At 36.6% G+C, this 20,911-nt stretch overlaps 5 protein-coding genes across 11 annotated transcripts; 1 reads left to right on the top strand and 4 right to left on the bottom strand.

Moving 5' to 3' along the window:
- Positions 1-2,466: 2,466 nt before the first annotated feature.
- Positions 2,467-2,964, bottom strand: LOC110899056 (zinc finger MYM-type protein 1-like). Its single transcript, XM_022145926.1, has 2 exons — positions 2,775-2,964; positions 2,467-2,726 (listed from the first exon to the last, which is right to left on the bottom strand). Exons 1-2 carry the CDS (start codon positions 2,962-2,964, stop codon positions 2,467-2,469), a joined length of 450 nt encoding a protein of 149 aa, XP_022001618.1.
- A 57-nt stretch (positions 2,965-3,021) lies between these two features.
- On the bottom strand, positions 3,022-3,585 carry LOC110899044 (zinc finger MYM-type protein 5-like). The gene has a single exon (XM_022145915.1). The coding sequence runs from the start codon at positions 3,583-3,585 to the stop codon at positions 3,022-3,024; it is 564 nt and encodes a 187-aa protein (XP_022001607.1).
- An 871-nt stretch (positions 3,586-4,456) lies between these two features.
- On the top strand, positions 4,457-11,403 carry LOC110925612. 7 transcript variants are annotated; one of them, XR_002584639.2, is made up of 5 exons: positions 8,025-8,162; positions 8,563-9,196; positions 10,581-10,649; positions 10,770-10,860; positions 10,949-11,403. XR_002584639.2 is itself a non-coding variant. In XM_022169526.2 (3 exons), exon 1 carries the CDS (start codon positions 4,522-4,524, stop codon positions 5,962-5,964), a length of 1,443 nt encoding a protein of 480 aa, XP_022025218.1. In that variant the 5' UTR covers positions 4,457-4,521; the 3' UTR covers positions 5,965-5,995; positions 10,573-10,649; positions 10,770-10,861. The 7 variants fall into 7 exon arrangements, 1 of the variants encoding a protein (XP_022025218.1); XR_002584627.2 differs by having other exon boundaries at positions 8,029-8,162; positions 10,573-10,649; XR_002584633.2 differs by lacking the exon at positions 8,025-8,162 and having other exon boundaries at positions 8,608-8,749; positions 8,836-9,196; positions 10,573-10,649.
- On the bottom strand, positions 6,064-8,387 carry LOC110925655. The gene is made up of 3 exons (XM_022169549.2): positions 7,700-8,387; positions 7,544-7,590; positions 6,064-6,282 (listed from the first exon to the last, which is right to left on the bottom strand). The coding sequence occupies exons 1-3, from the start codon at positions 7,896-7,898 to the stop codon at positions 6,154-6,156; spliced, it is 375 nt and encodes a 124-aa protein (XP_022025241.1). The 5' UTR covers positions 7,899-8,387; the 3' UTR covers positions 6,064-6,153.
- Positions 11,404-19,636: 8,233 nt separating the features above from the next.
- Positions 19,637-20,653, bottom strand: LOC110925601 (transcription repressor OFP13). The gene has a single exon (XM_022169518.2). The coding sequence runs from the start codon at positions 20,470-20,472 to the stop codon at positions 19,732-19,734; it is 741 nt and encodes a 246-aa protein (XP_022025210.1). The 5' UTR covers positions 20,473-20,653; the 3' UTR covers positions 19,637-19,731.
- Between the last annotated feature and the right edge of the window lie 258 nt (positions 20,654-20,911).

Genomic DNA, 20,911 nt, shown 5'->3' with positions numbered 1-20,911 from the left:
CAATTCACCAATCAGTGGAATTGGAAAATTATTCTTAACAGTAGCCTCATTTAACCTTCTATAATCAACACACATGCGCCACGTTCCATCTTTTTTTTTAACTAGGACCACTGGTGATGCAAAAGTACGTGTACTCTCTCTAATAATGCCCAAATCCAGCAATTCTTGAGTTGTTTGCTCAATGATATCCTTTTGAGCAGCTGGATATCGATATGGCTTCTGAGCAATTACTGACACCCCTTCTTTCAAAATAATCTGGTGATTACAATCCCTCTTTGGTGGTAAAGAAGAAGGATTGTCAAACACTTCAGCATACTTCTGTAATAAAGATTCCACCATAGCTTTATTAGCAGTATCATTATTGCCATCAGGGTCTGTATTTGATGAAATGGTAGGTGCCACTTGAGCACTGAACAAATGACCTTGAGCCAATTTAGAGGATTGCCCCACAATATTTCCCATGACTTCAGTTGAACACAGGCTAATACCCTTATCCCTATTTCCTTTTAATTCAAAACTCTTATCATTAACTGTGAATTTCATTGTCAATTCCCTGAAATTCCAGGTAATGTCTTCCAAACTTTGTAACCACTGAATGCCCAACACCATATCATAATTGGAAAGAGGAATGAGCAGGACATCCGTTTTGAACCAGTTTCCTTGCATTATCCACTGAACATTTTCACACATCTTTTGACAGTCCATGATGTTACCATCTGCCACAGTAATCCTCATAGGTAACATTTGCTTAATAGGGCATCTCATTCTATAAGCAATCCTTTCATCCAAAAAATTGTGAGTGGAACCAGAGTCAATCAATATGTGTAACAATCTTGTACCTATAGACCCTGTAATTTGCATAGTGGAATAGGAAGGCACTCCCATAATTGCATTCAATGAGATCTGAGGTTCCAATCTCTCATGCACATACAATTCCTCATCTACATCTTCTTCCCACACTTCAATAGAGAACAACTGTTATTTTTGCATTTGTGGGCTGGGGTAAATTTCTCATTACAACCAAAACACTCCACCCTGGCCCTCTTTTCTGCTATTTCTTTGGTAGATAAACTTCTGGCGAATGGAGTTCTTGGTTTAGTTGATGGTAATGGTAATAAGGATGTATTTGCAGCTGGGACAGTAGCAGACTTAGGTTGATTTTCAAAGGGTTTATAAGAAGGTTTATAAGGTGTTTTAGAGTATTGTGTGGGTAATGTGGTAAGATTAGCATTCTGTTGCCTGGCTAACATGTATGCCTCAGGTAGGTTTCTTGGTCTTAGCAATTTCAAGGGATTACCTATCTCAGGATTAAGAGCATTTAAGAAGAGACTCACAGCATACTCATCACAAATAGAGACCCTTGTTAAGGCTAAATCAAATTCTTGACATAATTCCACCAGTGATCCTGTTTGTCTCAGTGATGCTAAAACTGCCATAGCATTCTGATCCATAACCACAGCAAACCTAGTAGAAATGAATGTCTTATATTCATTCCAAGGCATACCCTCAATAGACCCACCCCTAGATTTAACAAATGACTGATGCCACAATAAGGCAATATCTTCAAGATGGATGATAACATATTGTACCTTCATATTCTCAGGTGTGGAGTCAACAGAAAAGAAATGTTCCACTCTACATAACCATCCTTCAACATTGGTTCCATTGAACTTTGGGAATTCGATCTTGGTCAACCTACCAAAATGATGATGTTGCTCTCTTGCATACAGATTCTGTCGTTCCATTCCATTTGTTTGAACTGTTCCCATCGTCTTCAAATTCCTTAAAATCTCTTCCATTTGAGTCGTCAACTGTAATGAAGTTTGATGCAATTGATTCTTAACTGTATCAATCTCCTCATTCAACGATGATTTGATTGTTTCCAGTTGATTTAGATTCATCCCTGTTGCAGTTTCTAATCTCTGCAACATAGCATCATGTTCTGCCATTCTTTGTTCCATCGATTGATTCTGAGTTGCCATATTGTTGAATTGATCGAAGCAATGACCAATTCAGAACTGAATAGAAGGAAATTGACCCAACAATTGATCAATTTCGATTGAAATGAACGCTGATTGTTATCGAATTGATTGAATTAGGCATGAATTTTGAATTAGGGTTCAAATCAAGAGCGTCCAAGGATTGAACAGCTCTGATACCACTTGATACGATAGAATCAAGAAACAGAGAAGAAGAATTCGATCAAACCAAGCTATTCTCATTATGAACTGAATTCGGTATATAACGACTTACAATAACCAGGGCCGGCCCTGAGAATTCATGTACCCTGTTCGAGCTCGAAAAATGTGCCCTTAGGTTTTAACTAAATAAAAAATTTAAGCTAGTTTTTTCATACAACTTTGAACGGTTGACAAAAATATAGCATTCGATAAACAATGCAATTAACAAAATACAAAATATAGTATTCGAATGAATGACATACCGTAAAAACTAATAAGCTAATAGCTAACCAATGATTCGTGAAGCTCTCCTTGCATTCTTGATAGCAAATTGGTGAATCAACTCTTCACAGTTTATATCATCTAAGACTTCGTTCTCGATAGCAATCATCGCCAACCCACTAAGTCTTTCTTGGGACATTGAAGATCGTAGGTAAGATTTCAATAACTTCAACTTCGAAAAACTTCTTTCTGCAGATGCCACAGTGACTGGAATAGTCAACAATATTCTATATGCAATGCATGCTTCTGGGGAATAACCGTCTTCTTTTTAAGTAAGAATAAATGGAACTAAAACAAAACAATTTCAATTACCTTTTTCATACAACTTTTCTTTATTTCCACGAAATGCTAAATTATGCTTAGCAAGAAACTTGATTAGCGCAATGATTCTAAAAAGGACTTGTTTCCAATAATCCGCTTCCTTCTTGAATTGCTCATGTTGAAATTTATCAATTGTGTCGTCCGATTTCAATCTTTTACGCAAATCAAACCACTTTTTCATATTTATGAGATGATCTAAAGAAACTTCATGTTCTTTCACTCTACCGGTAGCATGGTGTCAATCATCAAAACCTACACCTCCCAATCTACCTTTTGGCGCCCCATTTCTAAACACTTTGCAACAAAAACAAAACATCTTATCTAGCTCTTTCGAATATACTAGCCATTCTCTATCACACTTCTCCAAGTTTGATAATGTTCTTGTATAAATAGTGGCTGAAAATCGTCTATTAAATTTATCATATGGACCAAATTCAATACTAGTATCTCTTTTAGGACCTTTCGCGGCCAATAGTTTAATCTCATCCGCATTTAGTCCTTCCCACCTTCTTGGATCAAATATATAATCAACATGCTCTTCTTGTTGTTGCTCTTCAACATGTTCTTGTTCTTGTTGCTTTTCAACATGTTCTTCGTCTTCTACTTCCACACGATCTTGCTCTTGTTCTACTTCATCGTGTTCCCGTTCTACTTCAACATGCTCTTGTGGTTTTTCCACATCAACAATAGGCGGATTAGGCGTCAAAAATTTTTGCATAGCACCCTTTTGTGACTTCACCAATTCATCTTGTCGTTTCCTCTTTTGACGTTTTTGCCATCCGGATGGTTGTTTAGGAGCCATTAAGTCATTAACGCCTAAATAATGTTCGACAACAACATAAGTTAACTAAATAAATCGACATAACTGAAATTCGACATATATGAACTGGAATCAAAAGATTCAAATCACTTAAACAGATTATTATTTAGTAAAATTCGACATAAATGTAAAATTCACCTAACCATCCATAATCCAAACAACAAAACAGATTATTATTTAGTTATAATCATAACTACAGGTATTGAAAATAATAAACACTTTAAAACCTGAAACTGATTTAAACATTTACAGATTAAAATTATTACAATTTCAATCCAAAGCATCTGAGAATCAAATAATCAAACAAAATTCTAGCAGATCACAAAAACCCACATGAACAATCAATCAAAAGATTCACACTTAAAACATAGGAATTAAAATAAATTAATAAAAAGAAAACCTGTATAAGCCGATCGGTATCCTCTGTTCCGACTTTTCGTTTCTGAATCAGTGATTGCCGCCCACCACTTTATTTTTTTAATTAGTTTTTAGATAATATTTGGGTATTGGGCTCACTAACCTAATGGGCTAAATAGTTTAAACAATAGGATTTTTTTTAAGTGGGCCTATGTTAATATTTTTTTTGTTATACCCTATTAATTTTTTTTTTTTTACATATATAATATCGGATTTTTTTTAAAAACTACGGGCCCTACGAAATCACGGGTCCTGTTCGGTTGTCCTCCCGCCCCTCTTAAAGGCCGGCTCTGACAATAACGACTAACTAACTTCTATACAATAATACCCTCTACTATCAACATTTTACAATTATCCCCTCATACTTGCTATACTTCTATTTATTACAAAAATGGCCCTTCACTATTTATTATTGTAACAGGTTCGCTTCCGTTCATTGTAAATCCTCACTTTGGTACCCTGTTTCCTCTCTCTCTCTCTACACACACACACAGAGACATTATGAATTCCAATAACCAACAAAACACCACACCACGAAACTCAACACTCAAATCCTCTTATATTCTCTCAATTTTAATCATCCTCATTGCAATTTCAATCTCATTCATTCCACCACAAACAAATCACACCAAAATCCAACACCTAAAATCAACCATTTCCAAAATTTCCCAAATTCTAGGGTTTAACCGCCCAATCTTAAACCCTAACCCTTCTCCCCCACCAAACCCTAATTCTACCCCTAACCCCTGCCTGTTATGGATGGCACCTTTCATTTCCGGTGGCGGCTATTGCTCCGAAGCATGGTCATACATCCTAGCCCTAACCCACCACAACAATCACCCCAACAACCTTAGGTTAACTATTGCACAACATGGTGACAGTGAGAATGTATATTACTGGAATGGGTTACCTGTTGAGGTTAGAACATTAGCTTATGATCTTGTCAACACTCAGTGTAGGTTAAATGAGACTATTGTAGTTTGTCATAGTGAGCCTGGTGCTTGGTATCCACCTTTGTTTGAAACTACACCGTGTCCCCCGCGGAATAGTAGGTTTGCGATCGGTCGAACGATGTTTGAGACGGATCGGGTGAATGCTGAGCATGTGAAGCGGTGTAATGCGATGGATATGGTGTGGGTTCCTACCGAGTTTCACGTGTCAAGTTTTGTTAAAAGCGGGGTTAACGCTTCCAAAGTTGTAAAAGTTGTACAAGCTGTAGATACAGAGTTTTTTGATCCGGATAGATACGCGCCGTTAGATGTTTTGTCGTTAGGGAATTTGGTACTTGGGTCACGTTCGAAAAGTTCGTTTGTGTTCTTGAGTGTGTTTAAGTGGGAGTATCGAAAAGGTTGGGACGTGTTGTTACAATCGTACCTTAAAGAATTCGATTCGTTAGACAATGTTAGTTTATTCCTGTTAACAAATCCGTACCATTCGGATAGCAACTTTGGTAACAAGATAGTGGAGTTCGTGGAGGATTCCGCGTTAGAAAAACCCGTAAACGGTTGGGCTTCGGTTTACGTGATTGATTCCCACATAGCTCAAGTTGATTTCCCGAAACTTTATAAAGCGGCTGACGCTTTTGTTTTACCGTCTAGAGGGGAAGGATGGGGCCGGCCTATCGTGGAAGCGATGGCTATGTCTTTGCCTGTGATTGCAACGAACTGGTCGGGACCCACAGAGTATTTAACCGAGGAAAACAGCTACCCGTTAACCGTTGATAGAATGAGTGAAGTTATGGATGGCCCATTTAAAGGGCATTTGTGGGCCGAGCCTTCGGTTGATAAACTACGGTTTCTTATGAGGCATGTGATGGATAATCGAGAAGAAGGTAAGCGTAAAGGTGAGAAAGCCCGAAAAGATATGCTCGATAAATTCTCGCCTGAGATCGTTGCAAGGATAGTTTCTGATCAGATTCAGCGGGTTCTTGACCGAATTGGTTAAAGTTTTGATCTTTTTTCGCGGGTTCGTTATTGTAAGTTTGTTAATTCTTTTAGATGATATATCGGTCTTTTTGTTCTTCTTCTCAGGGAGATTGTAAAGTACATAGCAACAGATAACTGGCTGAATAATAGGACGTACTTTTGTTTCGAAATCGAATTGAAATTACATAAACTGGAAAAAGGGTACATTTTATTTGTTAGCTTGAAGCCAGTCAAGAATACCCTTTTCTGCTTCTGTGAGTTCTTTCTTCTGTCTGATTGTGCCTTCTTCATATGCAAAGTAGTCTTTATAATTGCGCTTGTAGTAGCTGTCTAGTCTCTGAAATAGAAGCAGTTTAAACATATCGTTTAGCATTAATTAGTTGCGAACTGGCGATTATAAATTATAAGCTTTGAACACATAAACATAGGGCTGTAAACGAACCGAACGTTCAGCGAATGGTTCGTGAACCGTTTGGCGGGAAGCAAGGTTTAAAAGAACGGAAACGAGTTTCGAGGCGTTTTCCCTTCGCCTCACGAGGCGTAACTCTCGAGGCGAAACGAGGCGTAAGGCCGAGGCGGTATTAATAAATAAATACAAAAATTATATGTATTATAAAAATAATAATACTAACTAATTTCATCATCAGATTCATCAAAATCATCAAAAACACACTTAAAAAAGACATGAAATGCTTGAAATTAACACAAAAAGTCAAAAACATCAAAAACAACTATCAAAATCCCCTGAGGCGCAGCTTTCTTAGCGCCTCAGCCCCTCTGAGGCGCATATACATTAAAAACACCATGAGGCGCGCCTCAGATTTGATTTTTGGTCGTTTCGCCTCGAGGCGCACGCCTCAAACGTTTTTTAAAACCATGGCGGGAAGTTTGTTTATGTTCGTTAATGGACAAACACAAATAAGAAATTCTGTTCAATAAGTTAAATAAACGAACATGAACAGAGGCTGCATTTGTTCGTTTACGTTCTGTGTTCATTTAGGTTCACTCATTTATGTCATTTGAGTTCGTTCATTTAAAGGTTTTTTAGTTATATTTTTATTTTATTGGCTTTGATTTTTAAAATTTGAAACCATAGTTATAATATACACCTCCACCAACATCCCTCGTTTGATCATTTCAGTTTCAGTCTGTGTTAAAGCTTAACAAACTTGTTAAATTTTGTGTTAACTATGTTAAATATTTATTATTTTTGGCGGATTCTTCATAATCTTTCTGACAATAAATGCAGCTTGTATTTTTAAAAAGAATACATAACGTTTGTTTGTGCTCATTTATGTTCATGAACATATGTTTATGTTCGTATGTGTTCATCTACGTTCAATAAGTGTTCATGAACAGTGTTCATTTCCTTAATGAACGAACACGAACACGAAATCTCGTTTGGTAAGCGTTCGTGAACCATTCATGAACATGTTCATTCCCTAATGAACGAACACGAACAAGGAACAAGGCATTGTTCGTGTTCTTTCGGTTCGTTTACAGCCCTGGGTATACACTTGTTATTTTGTTCGCTTCTAATTGAATGCACGCGATGTAGTAAAACAAAACGGATAACATTCTTTTTATCTTTTAGATACCTCTTTATCATTCTTGGCTTTGTTGTCCTGTGATTTCTTCAGGTACTCTGAATAAAAGCCATTTGATGTTACTATGTTAGCTCATGTTAAGTTATCATCTAATATTGGATAACTCAATTAAGCAAATAATAATAATAACAACACGTATTTACTTACTTTGAAGAAGTTGAGTCTGGGAATCGGTTGCAGTAGCAGCAGCAACGGTCGACAAAAGGAGGGCTCTTCTTCCTTCTAGTCCACCATTACGCTCTGTAACTCGTGTTTTTGTGAATCTTGAACCTCGGTTTCCGTCTTCAATGTTTTCGGCTGCATGAATGGATGAAACCAGTGTGGTTATGTAAGCTCTTATTGCCATTTTCACCTTATCCTGCTTTCATTTCAGATTTTCATCTCTTTGTGTATATAATTAATCAGTAGTGTCTTTTTTTTCTTGGCCACTAGTTCTTTTTATTGTGGATATGATGATGTTGACTTGGAAATTTGGCTGCTTCTGGACTTGTGTCTTGAATTTGAGTAATCTTTCAGTGGTAAGAAGTGAGATATTTTGGCCTGGGTATAGGGATGCGCAAAAGAAAAAACGGTGATCGAAACCTGACTCGACAAATAAACCCGAAGCCAGGTATTAGAAAAAGCCGGCTATATACTGGTTCCATATCATATGATTTGAAAGTGGTTTCAACCCAGTTATACCCGACTTGAACCGGTCAAAACCTGATCACTTCCTCTCTAAAACCTGGTTCTCTACTCGACCCAGGTATTGCCATACCCGGTTTTTGACCTTGTTGACCAAACCCTTAACCGGTTTCAATGCAGAACCAGGTATGGTCCAATCCCTGATTTGTGCACCACTAGGTCCGGGTGTGGGTATATTATATATACCTCTAATTTTTAACATTTCTGTGCAATTAGGTTTGTACATTATGTTGTAGTGCTTTTCTCTGCATATTTGTGGTGTACTTTTTGGTATGTGGGTTGTACCTTTTCTTTGCATACCACGTGTACTCACATAATATAATCAGGTCATTGTTTGAGGGAAAACCATCAATCAAACCCTTGCTCCTGATCAGATTAGAGATATACAGAGAGGGAGGGCGATAGAAAGATTATAGAAAGAGAGAGGGAATCGATTCCATAGTGGTTTGATGGCGGTGGATTGAGCCGGAGCTGCGGAGACGGTGGCCGGTGATCGCTGCGTTTGTTTATTAGGTGAGGTGAGCGCACGTCGCAACACTGGGAGGTACACCTTTGAGGTGATATGGTTGAAGACTCATTAGTCAATTTTCCTCTGTCAGGTGTGTCTCTCTTCTTTCAGATGACCACCGTCCATTTAGGGTCCGTTCCGGCACAATAGATCGGAAACCACAAACCTTGTGTCAGGGGGCAAGAGAAAGAGAGAGAAAGACCTTACGGTGTACAGAAAGAAAGAAAGAGAAAGACAAGCGGTGGGGTTTAGGGTTCCGGCCTTTTTCAAAAAGAGAGAACGGTGTAGCGGCTCCGGAATAGAGAGAGAGAGAGAGAGAGATAGGAGGGTGACATTTCAGAATCCCGATCTGCTGTTGAAAGACGCAAGGAAGCAGGTGCCCACTTGGGTTGGTTGTTTCCTCTGTCGCTTTCAAGGCAGCGCCCACTTCCAATTTCATCAGCAAGCAATTGGTAAGTATACAATTGCTCTTTTTTTCCTTTGTTATCACTGAATATCGTTTGTCTTGTCGCCGTGTGCTGTTTCAATTTTTATCCAGAAACAAAACATGTAATATACAAACAAACCCACCCTTTTATCAAGGTGATGATTCTTAAAACTCATACAATTTTAGTTAGGTGATTAAAAGACCGAAATAAATTTTGCGGTGAAGCAAAAAGGGGCAAAGTTTGGTTGTAGATTGTTTAGGCAAGATTTGTATTCATTTCTATATTGGTGAGTTTTAAAAGGGGATTAAGTGAGTTTATGTTATGTTCCAGTTCTGGTCAAAACCAATAAGGAGCGATAAAGTTGTAGGAGCTGATTTTTGTGTGTGTCAACATTGGACAAAACACTAGGTATAAATCCACGTTTCTTGATCTTTTGTGTTCGAATTAGTAGACCATTAAAATGCTCAATTTTAAAATAAGTCATGAAATTAACACCCATTGTTTCAAATTTGTATTTCCTAAGATGACCCTTTAATTCATCTACAGCAAGCACACGATGTGCTACTGCTGTTTGTATTGTTCTTTTTATATGAAGTTAAGTTTGACTTTGAATAATAAATAATAAAATGCTACGAATAAACAATAACATACAAATATTTAAAAAAAATATTAGTTCAATTGAATAATAAATAATAAAAACTACTAAAACACGCAGTTCAGATGCATTGTTTGCTGGTATGGAATGACAATCAATTTGTAGCTTAATATATTCATGAATTATGTGTCTTTGCATAGGTGTAAGATGACAAATTGACTTATTTGTTTATGATCAAATTCTTATGTCACATTAGCCAAATGTTGTTATGAGAATATAGTCTTTTAATTTCGGTTCATGTAGTTTTAATAATCTAAAGGAATCTATTGTTCTTTTGTGTTGGTGCCTCTTTAGCAGGCTCTTTAATTAAGTTGGTTGAAGTTTCCAAAAACCCAAAATCTAGAAAACAAATCACTTTTACACAAGAACGGAAACGAGCCTTGAGGCATTTGGCATTTTCCATTAGCGTCACGAGGCGTAAGCCTCGAGGCGGACTGAGGCGCAAGCCTCAAGACATTACTAAAAAATAATTAAAAAAATCCCGATGGTATTAAAGTAGAAGTGTCTTTTTATACACAGTAATGTACTTTCTATAATTCTTTTGATTTTTTTTTCTTGATTGTTAAATCACTTTTTAATGTCACTTCGATACACCCTTGTATGGAGTCATATTGCATACTCTAATATGGTTCTGTTACAAACTATGTAGGAAGACGAATGTTAAATTGTGCTTTACTACTTTTTGTTCGTTATTATATATTTCATATACGTGTGAAAATAACTTTTGGGTGGTCGCTAAATTCAGCATTTTAGGTCTGGAAATTCAACCAAGACCCAAGAAAGGCTCCAGGCGACTCATGCGGCTACAAATGATTCATGAAGGTAGCCATTTAATTAGACTTACAAAACAGCCATTTAGAATTTTTAATTATTCAATTTGAATGAATTAACCATTTGTTTAATCTAATTCTGTTCAATATATTATATTAATTAAATAATTAGCTAAGCCTCAATGAAGATTCAAGCTTCTGATCTGGAATGACAACACAAGAAGATTTCAAATTTCAACATTGAAAAATGAAATTTGGTACACGTAAGCCATTTGTTTAATTAATCTAATTGTTTTTAGTTTAGTATTTTATGTCTTTTGTATGTTGATTATATTCATATACATGGGTCAGGAATAAAAATGTATTGAAATATTGTTTGGGGAATTTTCGGGATTGCTTTTCATATCACGGTTCAACCATGGTGTGTAGAAGGATGTCACCTTTCTTATCATAAAGCTTGATGTTTGAGGGTGATTATATCAAATGGGAAAAGAAAAGAAATCTCATTCAATGGAAGTTGTTTCTGTATAAAGTGGAGATCATATATATAGGTATCCTTCTTTAATAACATATTGAGTTATGTAGGTAGGCTTTATAGGTTATCCTATTGTATAGTTATGTTTGACCCATAATAAGTTTATCATTTTCGAATTGGGTCTTAGTTTTAGGTCTATTGGTCTTTATTTCGCATTGTATCTCATTGTATGGCTGCACGTATAAATATACAATTTAAGGTTAACCAAGTTATGGTTTACTTTTCATGAACTCAAATAATGGCGCTTCATGATAGCATTATTTAATTGGTACAAAACAATTGTAGTTGTGGGATTAACTATGGTTGCTGGAGAGGATAATGTTCTTGAACTTCCACATGCTCAAGTTCCTAAGTTGACTAACAAGCAGAGCAGCAACAATGGGTCAAACCAACAAAGCATCCATGAAGTTAAAAAGTTTGTTTGATGTCATACGCTATAACGCGCGTTGGCGATGTTTCGACATTCGTTGCCCGCGCCGCAACGCGCGCGGGTCTAATTTCTAGTTTTAACGAAAATAAATTACTAGACTCATAAAAAAACATGCATACCATAGGACCATTTGGCTGTATGATGTTGGATAAAGCTTCTCGCGCCACGTAAGCGGGAGGTTTTATTGTTAACTTGTACAGTATGGAATAAAACACCCTTTTAAACTATATAAAACCCCAAAGGGAAAAGAAAAAGAAATTAAAAAAAAAAAAACTGATTGGTGAGAATCAAGTGGGCTCCCCAGACCATCCTTTTGGCGCTCGTTATCTGTTTGGCGAAGCCCTCTATAGCGCACCTCCGTAACACCCTCAAATTGGTGTTTGAGACGCTACTGAGGTGGTGTGGCAGGGGCGTGAGCCCACACCGGGTGGCCTTAGTGTGATTACTTATTAACTCCAAATAAAACTATCAGTGTTAAATTCATGTAAAATGATTATTTTACCTTGTATTTAAAAAAATTCCAACCCTTCCCCTTCTCTCATGGGTGAAGGATAGTGGGGGCGGGAGGGGGCGGCCGACTCCCCGAACTTTTCGCTCAGTAGTGGACAGTATGTAGTTTTCGTATAAATTTTTTTGGGTATATACATTTTCGACCCCCCGTTTTATAGAAATTTGTGTATATACGTTTTCGACCCCCGGTCGGAAATCTCAAGCTTCACCACTACGCTTTCTCACTTCTGAGTCATCGCCTAACTTCCCCCTCTCCTCATCTTGCCCTTCACTACCACCGACAACTGCTATATCTACGGAACAAGACACTTATATGATGTTCATTGTGATATACGGGGACCTTTTTCTCATTGTTTACTTGGATTTATCTATCGGTCATATCCATCTCATGCTTTTGATTCAGTTCAAATCTACAACGGAAATTTGTTTTCTAAAAATTTGCAATCCTTGTCTTACATGTTACAACCTAAACAAAATGGGATAACCGAAAGGTAAAACCATCATTGTATATAAGGCTACTATGGATGTTTGGGAAGAGAACTTGGAAGTAGCTGTTTTTATCCTGATTGGTCCGTGGACATTTATGCGATATGGTTTTTATCCCAATTAACACTAAAACTACGATACTTATGTAAGGGGCGGTTTGTTTATCTCTTAGTGTGACTTTTAACAGTTCAGACCTCTTACTGGTTCAGCACTTAATGGTCCAGACATCTTACTGGTTCAGCACTTACTCATTCAGAAGTTGTAGTCTTGTAGAGACGGTGAATCTCTCTTTGTTCAGACATCTTATTGGTACTATCAAGACCCATTGCCTATGATTGGTGGTCTTGAAACAGATGATCCATGCTCCAATGTTGTAGTCTTGTAGAGACAGTGAATCTCTCTTTGTTGTGTTTCATGTTCCTCTTAATCCCCACACCTAGTCACCTTACTTGCTACAATCTTGCCAACGACTTTGTGTCGATGAATCTCTTTTAGTCCGTGTGTTTTCAAGTTCTAAAAATCGGTGCCTCTCCGTGTAAAGGGTCTTATCATCTACCTCCTCCGGTCTAGGCTCGGCGAACAAGTCCCGCAAATTAGGAAGGAGTCTCTTCTCTGGATCCATCGGTCCATGAAATGGGCCCCGCCCAGTTCGGGTGAAACCCGACATGGTATCTCTTTCTATCTTTTGTTTTCTTCTTCAATCAAAAACCTTTTCATATGAGGCTTAAATTTTAAATGCAAAGAATTATAATCAAACTTCTGAGTCATGACACATTGTTTGGCATGTTTATAATGTTGGCCCAACTCCTTCTCTACCCAATCACCGAACACAATAAACGAACAGGAGATGAACAAACTTGTTTAGACACTTTATTATATTAAACCAAATCGGAAATCAAGTACACACCAAAGCCATCGACCAACATCCCTGTATAAAGCTATGTGTACTGGAATAACTAAACTACTACTTATCACTACCACGTAAGCATTTGAGTAATATCTAAATACACAATAACTATGTGTATTGGTTTAATAATGTATAAAAGAAAATATGATTGGCCAAAAGGGGGTGGATCCCATCTCTTAAGGGCTTGGCACCCATTAATACTGTGGCGGAAGAGGGCTTAGGCGCCCTCAATAACTAGAGGGGGTTGTGTGGGCGCACCCATGCCAATGGACTACATATGCCTAACCTAGACCAAGACTTATCATACCATGACTGCTTGATAAACATGCAAACAAGTTTATAAACAAATTTAAAAATAAACGCCTGTAAGGGCTCTTTGTTTAGCTCTTAATGAGGTTCTTAATGGTTCAGACCTTTTACCGGTTCAACACTTAATGGTTCAGGCTGTTTGTTTCGCAAGCAAATGTCTGAAACTCTGAATGGTTCAGACATGTGTCTCTGAATGGTTAAACATTATGTTAAGACATTTAATCTGAATTGGTCAGACATTTGCCTCTGAACGGTTAAACATTATGCTGGCTCTTAATGGTTCAACACTTAATGGTTCAGATCTCTTGCTAGATTAGCACTTAACAATTCAGAAGTTTGCAAACAGCCTTTAAACCGATAAGACACCAACAAAAATACTAATAAAACTAGACAATATTCATTTCACCCCTTCAACTATCTTCAATGACCTGTTTCCGGATTAACAACTACCATATAATTCTTCTTTTACATTTACGAACCTGTGCGGAAAAGTGTGAAGTAGATCATTAATTTAACCACATATATTTCCATAATTAAAGTCACTTTGGTCAGCATAACCTCGCTGTTGACCGGTGACGGATCACCAAAGAGATCTTAAGAATAAGGCTGCAAGCAATCAAATATGATGGGGTCGCCCAAAGATATAAATGCTAACTTGTACGTTCCCTATTCACACTCATTTATTGTGGAAATAGCACATTAAATGATCTGTAACCAATTAAGGGTATCCGGGGCACCAAGCGGGGAGTGGTTCGGTGACCCTATCCACCGATCGGGAACACCGCCGCCATCAAGACGGGGACCTGATTCGGGGAAGGGAATCCGGGGGAGTCACCGCTTTGATTGCACGAATATCAATGAAGGACCGTTGGGCAACGGTCATATTTAAAAAAAAAAAATCAATTTTTTAATAATATAAATATAACCAACTTAATCAAATTTTTTACCACACCCACCACTCTCAAACTCACTCTAAAAAAATCTATCAAATACAACACAAAATGGATTCCAAGTTTCCGTTTTTTTCTCCCCTACCCGACTTTCCCGACGATGAAGATGCATCGTCAAGCGATGGTAGCTTAATTTTCTTCCAAAATCTCATCCAACAAGCGGAGCTACTAGACACGGCATCGTCTAGTAGAAAAAAATAGCCCGTCGAGATCGTGAGGGAGGCCATGAGACACTCATGGCCGATTATTTTGTTGAAAATCCAAAATTTAATGCCGATACTTTTCGTCAGAGATTTCCTATGTCCAAGTCTTTGTTCCTAAAAATTGTTAGTGACGTGGAAGCGTATGACGAGTGGTTTCAAGAGGGCTTAGACGGGAGAATGAAGAAAAGTTTCACGCCGTTGCAAAAGGTTACTTCGGCGATTAAACGTGTTTGTGAAGTCTTTTCCATATCCTCACATCCCGAATGAAAAAAAGTTCAAGAGGCAACACGAGGCCGCAAGAAAAGATGTGGAACGGGCGTTTGGTGTGTTAAAGGCGAAGTGGGGAATACTAAATCGTCAAATGCGTTCGAAAACGGTGAAAAAGATAAGGTCCATCGTGTATACGTGCCTTATTTTACAACTTCGAAAACGGTGAAGTGGGGAATACTAAATCGTCCAATGCGTTCGAAGTGGGGAATACTAAATCGTCCAATGCGAGCTCATTGACGAAGAAACGCATTGGAGACTAAAACACGATCTCGTTGAGCATCTCGGAAGTTTAGATCTACCTCACCTTGAAGTGAGTTCAGACGACGAGTAGTTTGTTTTTATATTTTTCTAGTTTGAATGTAATTTTTATTTTTCTAGGTTGTTTTTTTTTTAATTTAATGAAATGTCTTTTATTTAATTTTTATTTTTATTAATATTTTTTAATTTATAAACATGCATAATTTTACAACAAATAAAAAAAAAAAAACCAAGTCCCCTAAGAGGGGAGTGCCGCCATCAAAATGGGGTGTTAGGGGAGTTTAAGAGAGAAGTTGACGTGGCACTAGCTGATTGGTGGTGCGTAAGAGAGGGGACTCCCATCCATCTTAGGGGAGTGCCCTCTCACCCTTAATAAAAGTTGTTTACTTCTTTGTTTATGGAAAAAAAAGAAAAAAAATGGACCAGTGCACTCATTGTCAACAGAAAGTGGTTCAACTACAAAACCATTTGCATGTAAAACGTAAATAGGTCACTCTTACATCCAGGTTGTCCAGATTTGGAGACTATACATAAAACGTTAAACGAGGTTGGATGACACTGTTTGACTAACCGAAAGAAGTTGTAACACGCATCCTCTAATACCAACCAATATAATAAGTCTTAAGTTCTCCTCTCATTCCTAATCTGAAACACGTTATTGGTATTTGGAGAGGAAACTTATAACTTAACAAGATCAAAAACTCAAAAAGACGTGTTTTCATGAATTGTCGAGTTAATCGGTAGAAACAATATCACATAAAATGGAATGATGAAAATAACTAAATTCAATTTTTTATATAATAAGGAATATTGGATTTTAATAATCGCAGTTATTCCCCATTGCCCGCCAACAGTCCCAACTTGAAAAATAATCACTGGCAGTCCCAAGTCCCAACTATCAACATATTGGTCTCTAATTGACCCTGACTAACATAACTCTAACGTCGTTAGTCTTCGGTCGCCAGAAAAATGTTTTTGGCTAGAAAAAGGTTCCTAAAGGTCCGATCTAAGGTTACAAAGAGGTTTGAGACGAAAATGTTGAGTTTTTCGGCGAAAAATGAGTTTTCCAGTGACCTCAATAATTGGGGCTTTTACTAAAAAGGTCCGTGATAAGGTTACAAAGAGGTTTGGGACGAAAATATTGAGTTTTCAGGGCAAAAACATTTTTCCGGCGACTAGAGACTAACGACGTTAGGTTCCTGTTAGTCAGGGTCAATTGGAGGCCAATATTTTAATAGTTGAGACTGCAAGTGGTTATTTTTAAGGTTAAGACTGTTGGCGGCCAACGACGAATAATTAGGATTATTAAGATTCAATATTCCATATAATAAAGATATCTTATATACTTATTGTTGGTCATTTTCCAATGTACCATCTAATAAAAAATAAATCAGTTAAATTAAATTCCCATGAAATGAAGTCCAGATGGAATGCATTTTTATAAAACGAGGCAAATTCTTAAGGTAATCAATGAAAGAGAAATTGGAGTGCAATACACGTTATAAACAAGCAGCTGGTGGAATCCGAATGGAATTTTGGGGAATCAAGGAAGTTTGGTAATGGTGTGTCAAAAGATGAAAATCTTTTGAGACAACCTTAATAATCACGTGAAAATGAGAGGTGGGTGTGGATTGTTGATCAAAGCATGCGGCGCCGATCTCATGGCTCCTCACGTGAGCCGATGTGGCAGCGTGACCACATAGTGAACATCACGCCGCCGCGCCAGAGTGAAGTATCTCCTGAGGCTTGTGGGTGAGCCATGGTCACGGAAGGTGACACTTTGGAGGTTTTTTTAGTAATATGTCATTAATCGTTTAGTTTGATATTTCTCTAATATCATGTGCTTGTTAACTTAAAAAAAAAAAAATCTAAATACACGATGTTATTTAGGAATTTATAATTATCTGATATAAATTTTATTGAAAACCAAGTTGTTTTCAAATAAAGTACTTCTTGGTCGGGTAAACGACTTTAACACGTGTTTGAATCCGTAACTTTGGTGTAATATATTTACACACTGTGTCTACCCGACAACGATGAGGACTAAATATATTTTATTTGTTATTCTAGATATTTTTTATATTTGTTATTTTAAGTGTGTGCTTTTTTCAATTTGAAGTGGTGTATTTTTATATTCTAGTATTAATATTTTTATTAAAATATTAACATTATAATAATATTATTTATATTTATAGTTGTTTAAAAATACAATAATATCATTTGTATTTAAAAAATAAAAAAAGAATGTTGAATGAAACCGGTGGAGAGCGAAGATCATTTCCGATCTCGATGGTTGATCTGTGGGAAGTGAAGAATAATGTCACGCTGATGTGATAGTGTGTGAAGAGTGATAAGTGAAAATGATGCCTCATGGTTTGAGGGGTTGGCGGTGGTGGTTTTCCGATGCTGGCTCGAGTGGTGGTAATGGTTGGAGGGAGGTCATTGTAGGGAGGTAGTTGGGAGGAGATGGTTCTAGGTGTATTTATTAGTCGATGGTTTTTAATGTTTGCCAAATGTCCTAAAAAAACACATGACTGAGATTGTCCCTAAAATTAATTTCAATTCATATAACTGATCAAATGTCTTCTTTGACGACTTCGTATTAATTGAGGTTGGCCGATGTTTATTAGGGTTTTGATTCTTTTCGTCCTTTCGGCATCAACATTGCCAAACTTAGCACAAAATTGGATAATCGTTATTATTATATACAGGACGTCACATTTTATTTTCGGTCTCTTGTTCGTTCATATGCGTACCCGCAAGAATTAATCAATTCATTGTCGTGTTAGTACACGTCTTAATTTGCATTAGTGTGAGCATTGAAGACTTGAAGTTGTTTTTGATATAGTTGTCATGTTTCGAGCAGTCTATGAGGTGATCCATAAAGTTATACGAGTATATTTAGGAGTGCAAATGAGTTGAGACGAACTTGAATAAAATAAGCACAAGCCTTACTTGTTTTATGTCTAAAGTTTGAGCTTACATGTGATTTATTTATTATATGTTATATTATATAAATACTAACAACATTAATAAGTTTGATGTATGAAGCTCGTTATCAAGTTCGTTAATTGAATGAGTTTCATTCTAGCCGTATGCTCGTTAAGCTTAAATCAAGCCTAGCTTTTAACACAAGCTTATCTCAAATAGTTCACAAGAAACTCGAACTTTTACGCACATTCCAAAATTTTTAACTATCACTCGCTTCGTTTTATTCGTTACTAAAAACATCATTTTGGTTTTGTTACAAAATCCAAAAACTAAAAGACAAACATTGAGAGTTACATGAAAACTCGTTCGAAGATTTAACAATTATATGGAAAATATATTTTACTACGAAATCTTAGATTCACACTGATAACTTTTTTTCTACATTATGAAGTTTGTGTTCCTTGAAGTTATGCACAAGTTTACAAGAATCTTTTTCCTGTTCTTTTTTGTCACATATTCAAAAAGTTTTTTGTCAAAATAAAATAAGTATTCTATAAATATACAAGATAACGTGAATTATTTAATAATAATATATAAACTTGCGTCTCATATATTTCAGTGACGTCTGGTCGTAATCACAAAGACCACTGAAATATGGAAGAGTATATATATAAAGAAAGGTTTAATATTATTAAAAAAATATTAAAGTCAACAAAATTGCACTGACTTACTTTTTAGATAGCGATTTTCATAGAAATTAAAGGCCTAAAAATATCGAGTTATTGTGAATAATCAGGTTTTTAGATTGTTTCATTGTTCGACCTGCTTAGTTAAACAAATTATGTTCATGTTCCATACAAAATTAAAATGGAGCCCTACCAAACCATTTAAATTCATAATAAATTATATACAATATATAAATTTAACCTGTCACCCCGATAAATATTTATTAAACATATTTAAAACCTGATAGCGTATTTACAACTTGATTACAACACCTGTCAACCCTTTTAGATAAAATGTTACACGACTTTTTTGTCCAAGTTCGGGTGGACACAAAAAAATATATGGTTTATGTTCGGATATAACAATTTCAACCCATTAACTTTCGCCGAGTATAAACATTATAGCATCGCATTATAAAACTTCACACTCACATGACTCCCTACCTAAGTTAACATGAAAGACATTTGTATCTCTCCCAACACAAAGATAAGTAAAACAAGAATTCTATATAAAGTCAATTAAGATTCAGCAACTAAATGTGTAACTAATTAGTAAATTATATTAATTGAGGACATAGGTTATCTAATTAATAAAATATACATATACTAGAACTTAATAGTTAATTACCATTAGTAGATGAAGTTGGAGAAGAAAAGGTGGAAGCAGCTGAACTAAAAGAAGCTAAAGTATGATCAACAAACAAACCACCACCACCACCACCGTCACCGCCACCACCACCACCGCGACCGCGACCACGACCGCCACCAGCAACCAAATCAACAAAAGCTCCAACAATGTACTCATGATTATCCTCCTCATTCATCCTCAAATACCACCCTAACAACTCCTCCAAACAATCCCAATCTTTCAAACCATGAATCTCCACCATCTCCTCCATCGATTTCCTGAAATCGTCGTAAGGATTATCCGACTCCATCACCATTGCAAAGCTTTCTTTATACGGCAAACCACCATCACCACCACCACCACCATCACCATGACCACTAACCTCCAACATACATTGTCCACCACTTCCTTGAGTTTCAAGTATAGAACTTGTCAAATCCGGTTCAAAAAACAAGCGGTCAGACCGGGCTTCACGTACAATTGTTTCCAATGCCGAGCATTCATCTGACTCGGTTGAAACACTCGCGGTTTCTGATGAGTTAGTGAAAAAAGAACCAAGTGTAGTAACCTCCACTTCTGCTTCAACCAATGACTCTTTGTTAGTGTTTATAACCGCGTAATCTTCGTCATTCGATACTCGAAAAGATAGGGTTTTGGGATGGTTGTTGCAAGAAGGCCAAAGCCATATTTGTTTGTGCCTGTTAAGTAACAACATAGAGTTGATGAGATTCATGTTGTTGTTGTTCCCCTTTTAGTCAAGTGATGTGTGTATGTGTGTGTGTGTATAAATCTCAGTTTTGTGTGTGTTGAAATCTATACTTTGGTTTGGTATTAATGGTGAGCATAGATGGAGAAGAGAAGTGAGAGGTGGAATGGAAAGGGGGCTGGTAGAGAGACTCTTGTGTGTAATTAATATTGTTGGTATGGAAAATTGTATGTTTGTTTAATGCTTCATATACTTCCTACCAAACCTGTTACTTAATATTATTAGTATTTTATTATTTATGAATATTTACAAAAGTAGAAATAACTATACTATAAAAAGATATGTATGTTTGTTGTTATTGTAATACACATAAATGTATGTAGATTTTTGAATTTATAAACTAATTTTGTTTTAGCAAGAGGGTTTTCAAAACTTTGTAAAGAATTTTGAAAAAATTACATATAAT

Source organism: Helianthus annuus, chromosome 7 (genome assembly GCF_002127325.2).
Source record: "Helianthus annuus cultivar XRQ/B chromosome 7, HanXRQr2.0-SUNRISE, whole genome shotgun sequence".
Classification (NCBI taxonomy): domain Eukaryota; kingdom Viridiplantae; phylum Streptophyta; class Magnoliopsida; order Asterales; family Asteraceae; genus Helianthus; species Helianthus annuus.
The sequence above is the reverse complement of the archived record's forward strand: the minus strand, read 5'-3'. Positions and strand labels throughout refer to the sequence as shown.

Excerpts from the sequence above, each read along its gene's own strand:
- LOC110899056 (XM_022145926.1), bottom strand. The coding sequence starts at position 2,964 with ATGAAAAAGTGGTTTGATTTGCGTAAAAGATTGAAATCGGACGACACA. Across the intron at positions 2,727-2,774 it reads AGAAAAGTTGTATGAAAAAG|AAGACGGTTATTCCCCAGAA; the intron begins GTAATTGAAATT and ends TTACTTAAAAAG.
- LOC110899044 (XM_022145915.1), bottom strand. The coding sequence starts at position 3,585 with ATGGCTCCTAAACAACCATCCGGATGGCAAAAACGTCAAAAGAGGAAA.
- LOC110925612 (XM_022169526.2), top strand. The coding sequence starts at position 4,522 with ATGAATTCCAATAACCAACAAAACACCACACCACGAAACTCAACACTC.
- LOC110925655 (XM_022169549.2), bottom strand. The coding sequence starts at position 7,898 with ATGGCAATAAGAGCTTACATAACCACACTGGTTTCATCCATTCATGCA. Across the intron at positions 7,591-7,699 it reads CCAGACTCAACTTCTTCAAA|AGTACCTGAAGAAATCACAG; the intron begins GTAAGTAAATAC and ends GCTTTTATTCAG. Across the intron at positions 6,283-7,543 it reads AAGCCAAGAATGATAAAGAG|AGACTAGACAGCTACTACAA; the intron begins GTATCTAAAAGA and ends CTTCTATTTCAG.
- LOC110925601 (XM_022169518.2), bottom strand. The coding sequence starts at position 20,472 with ATGAATCTCATCAACTCTATGTTGTTACTTAACAGGCACAAACAAATA.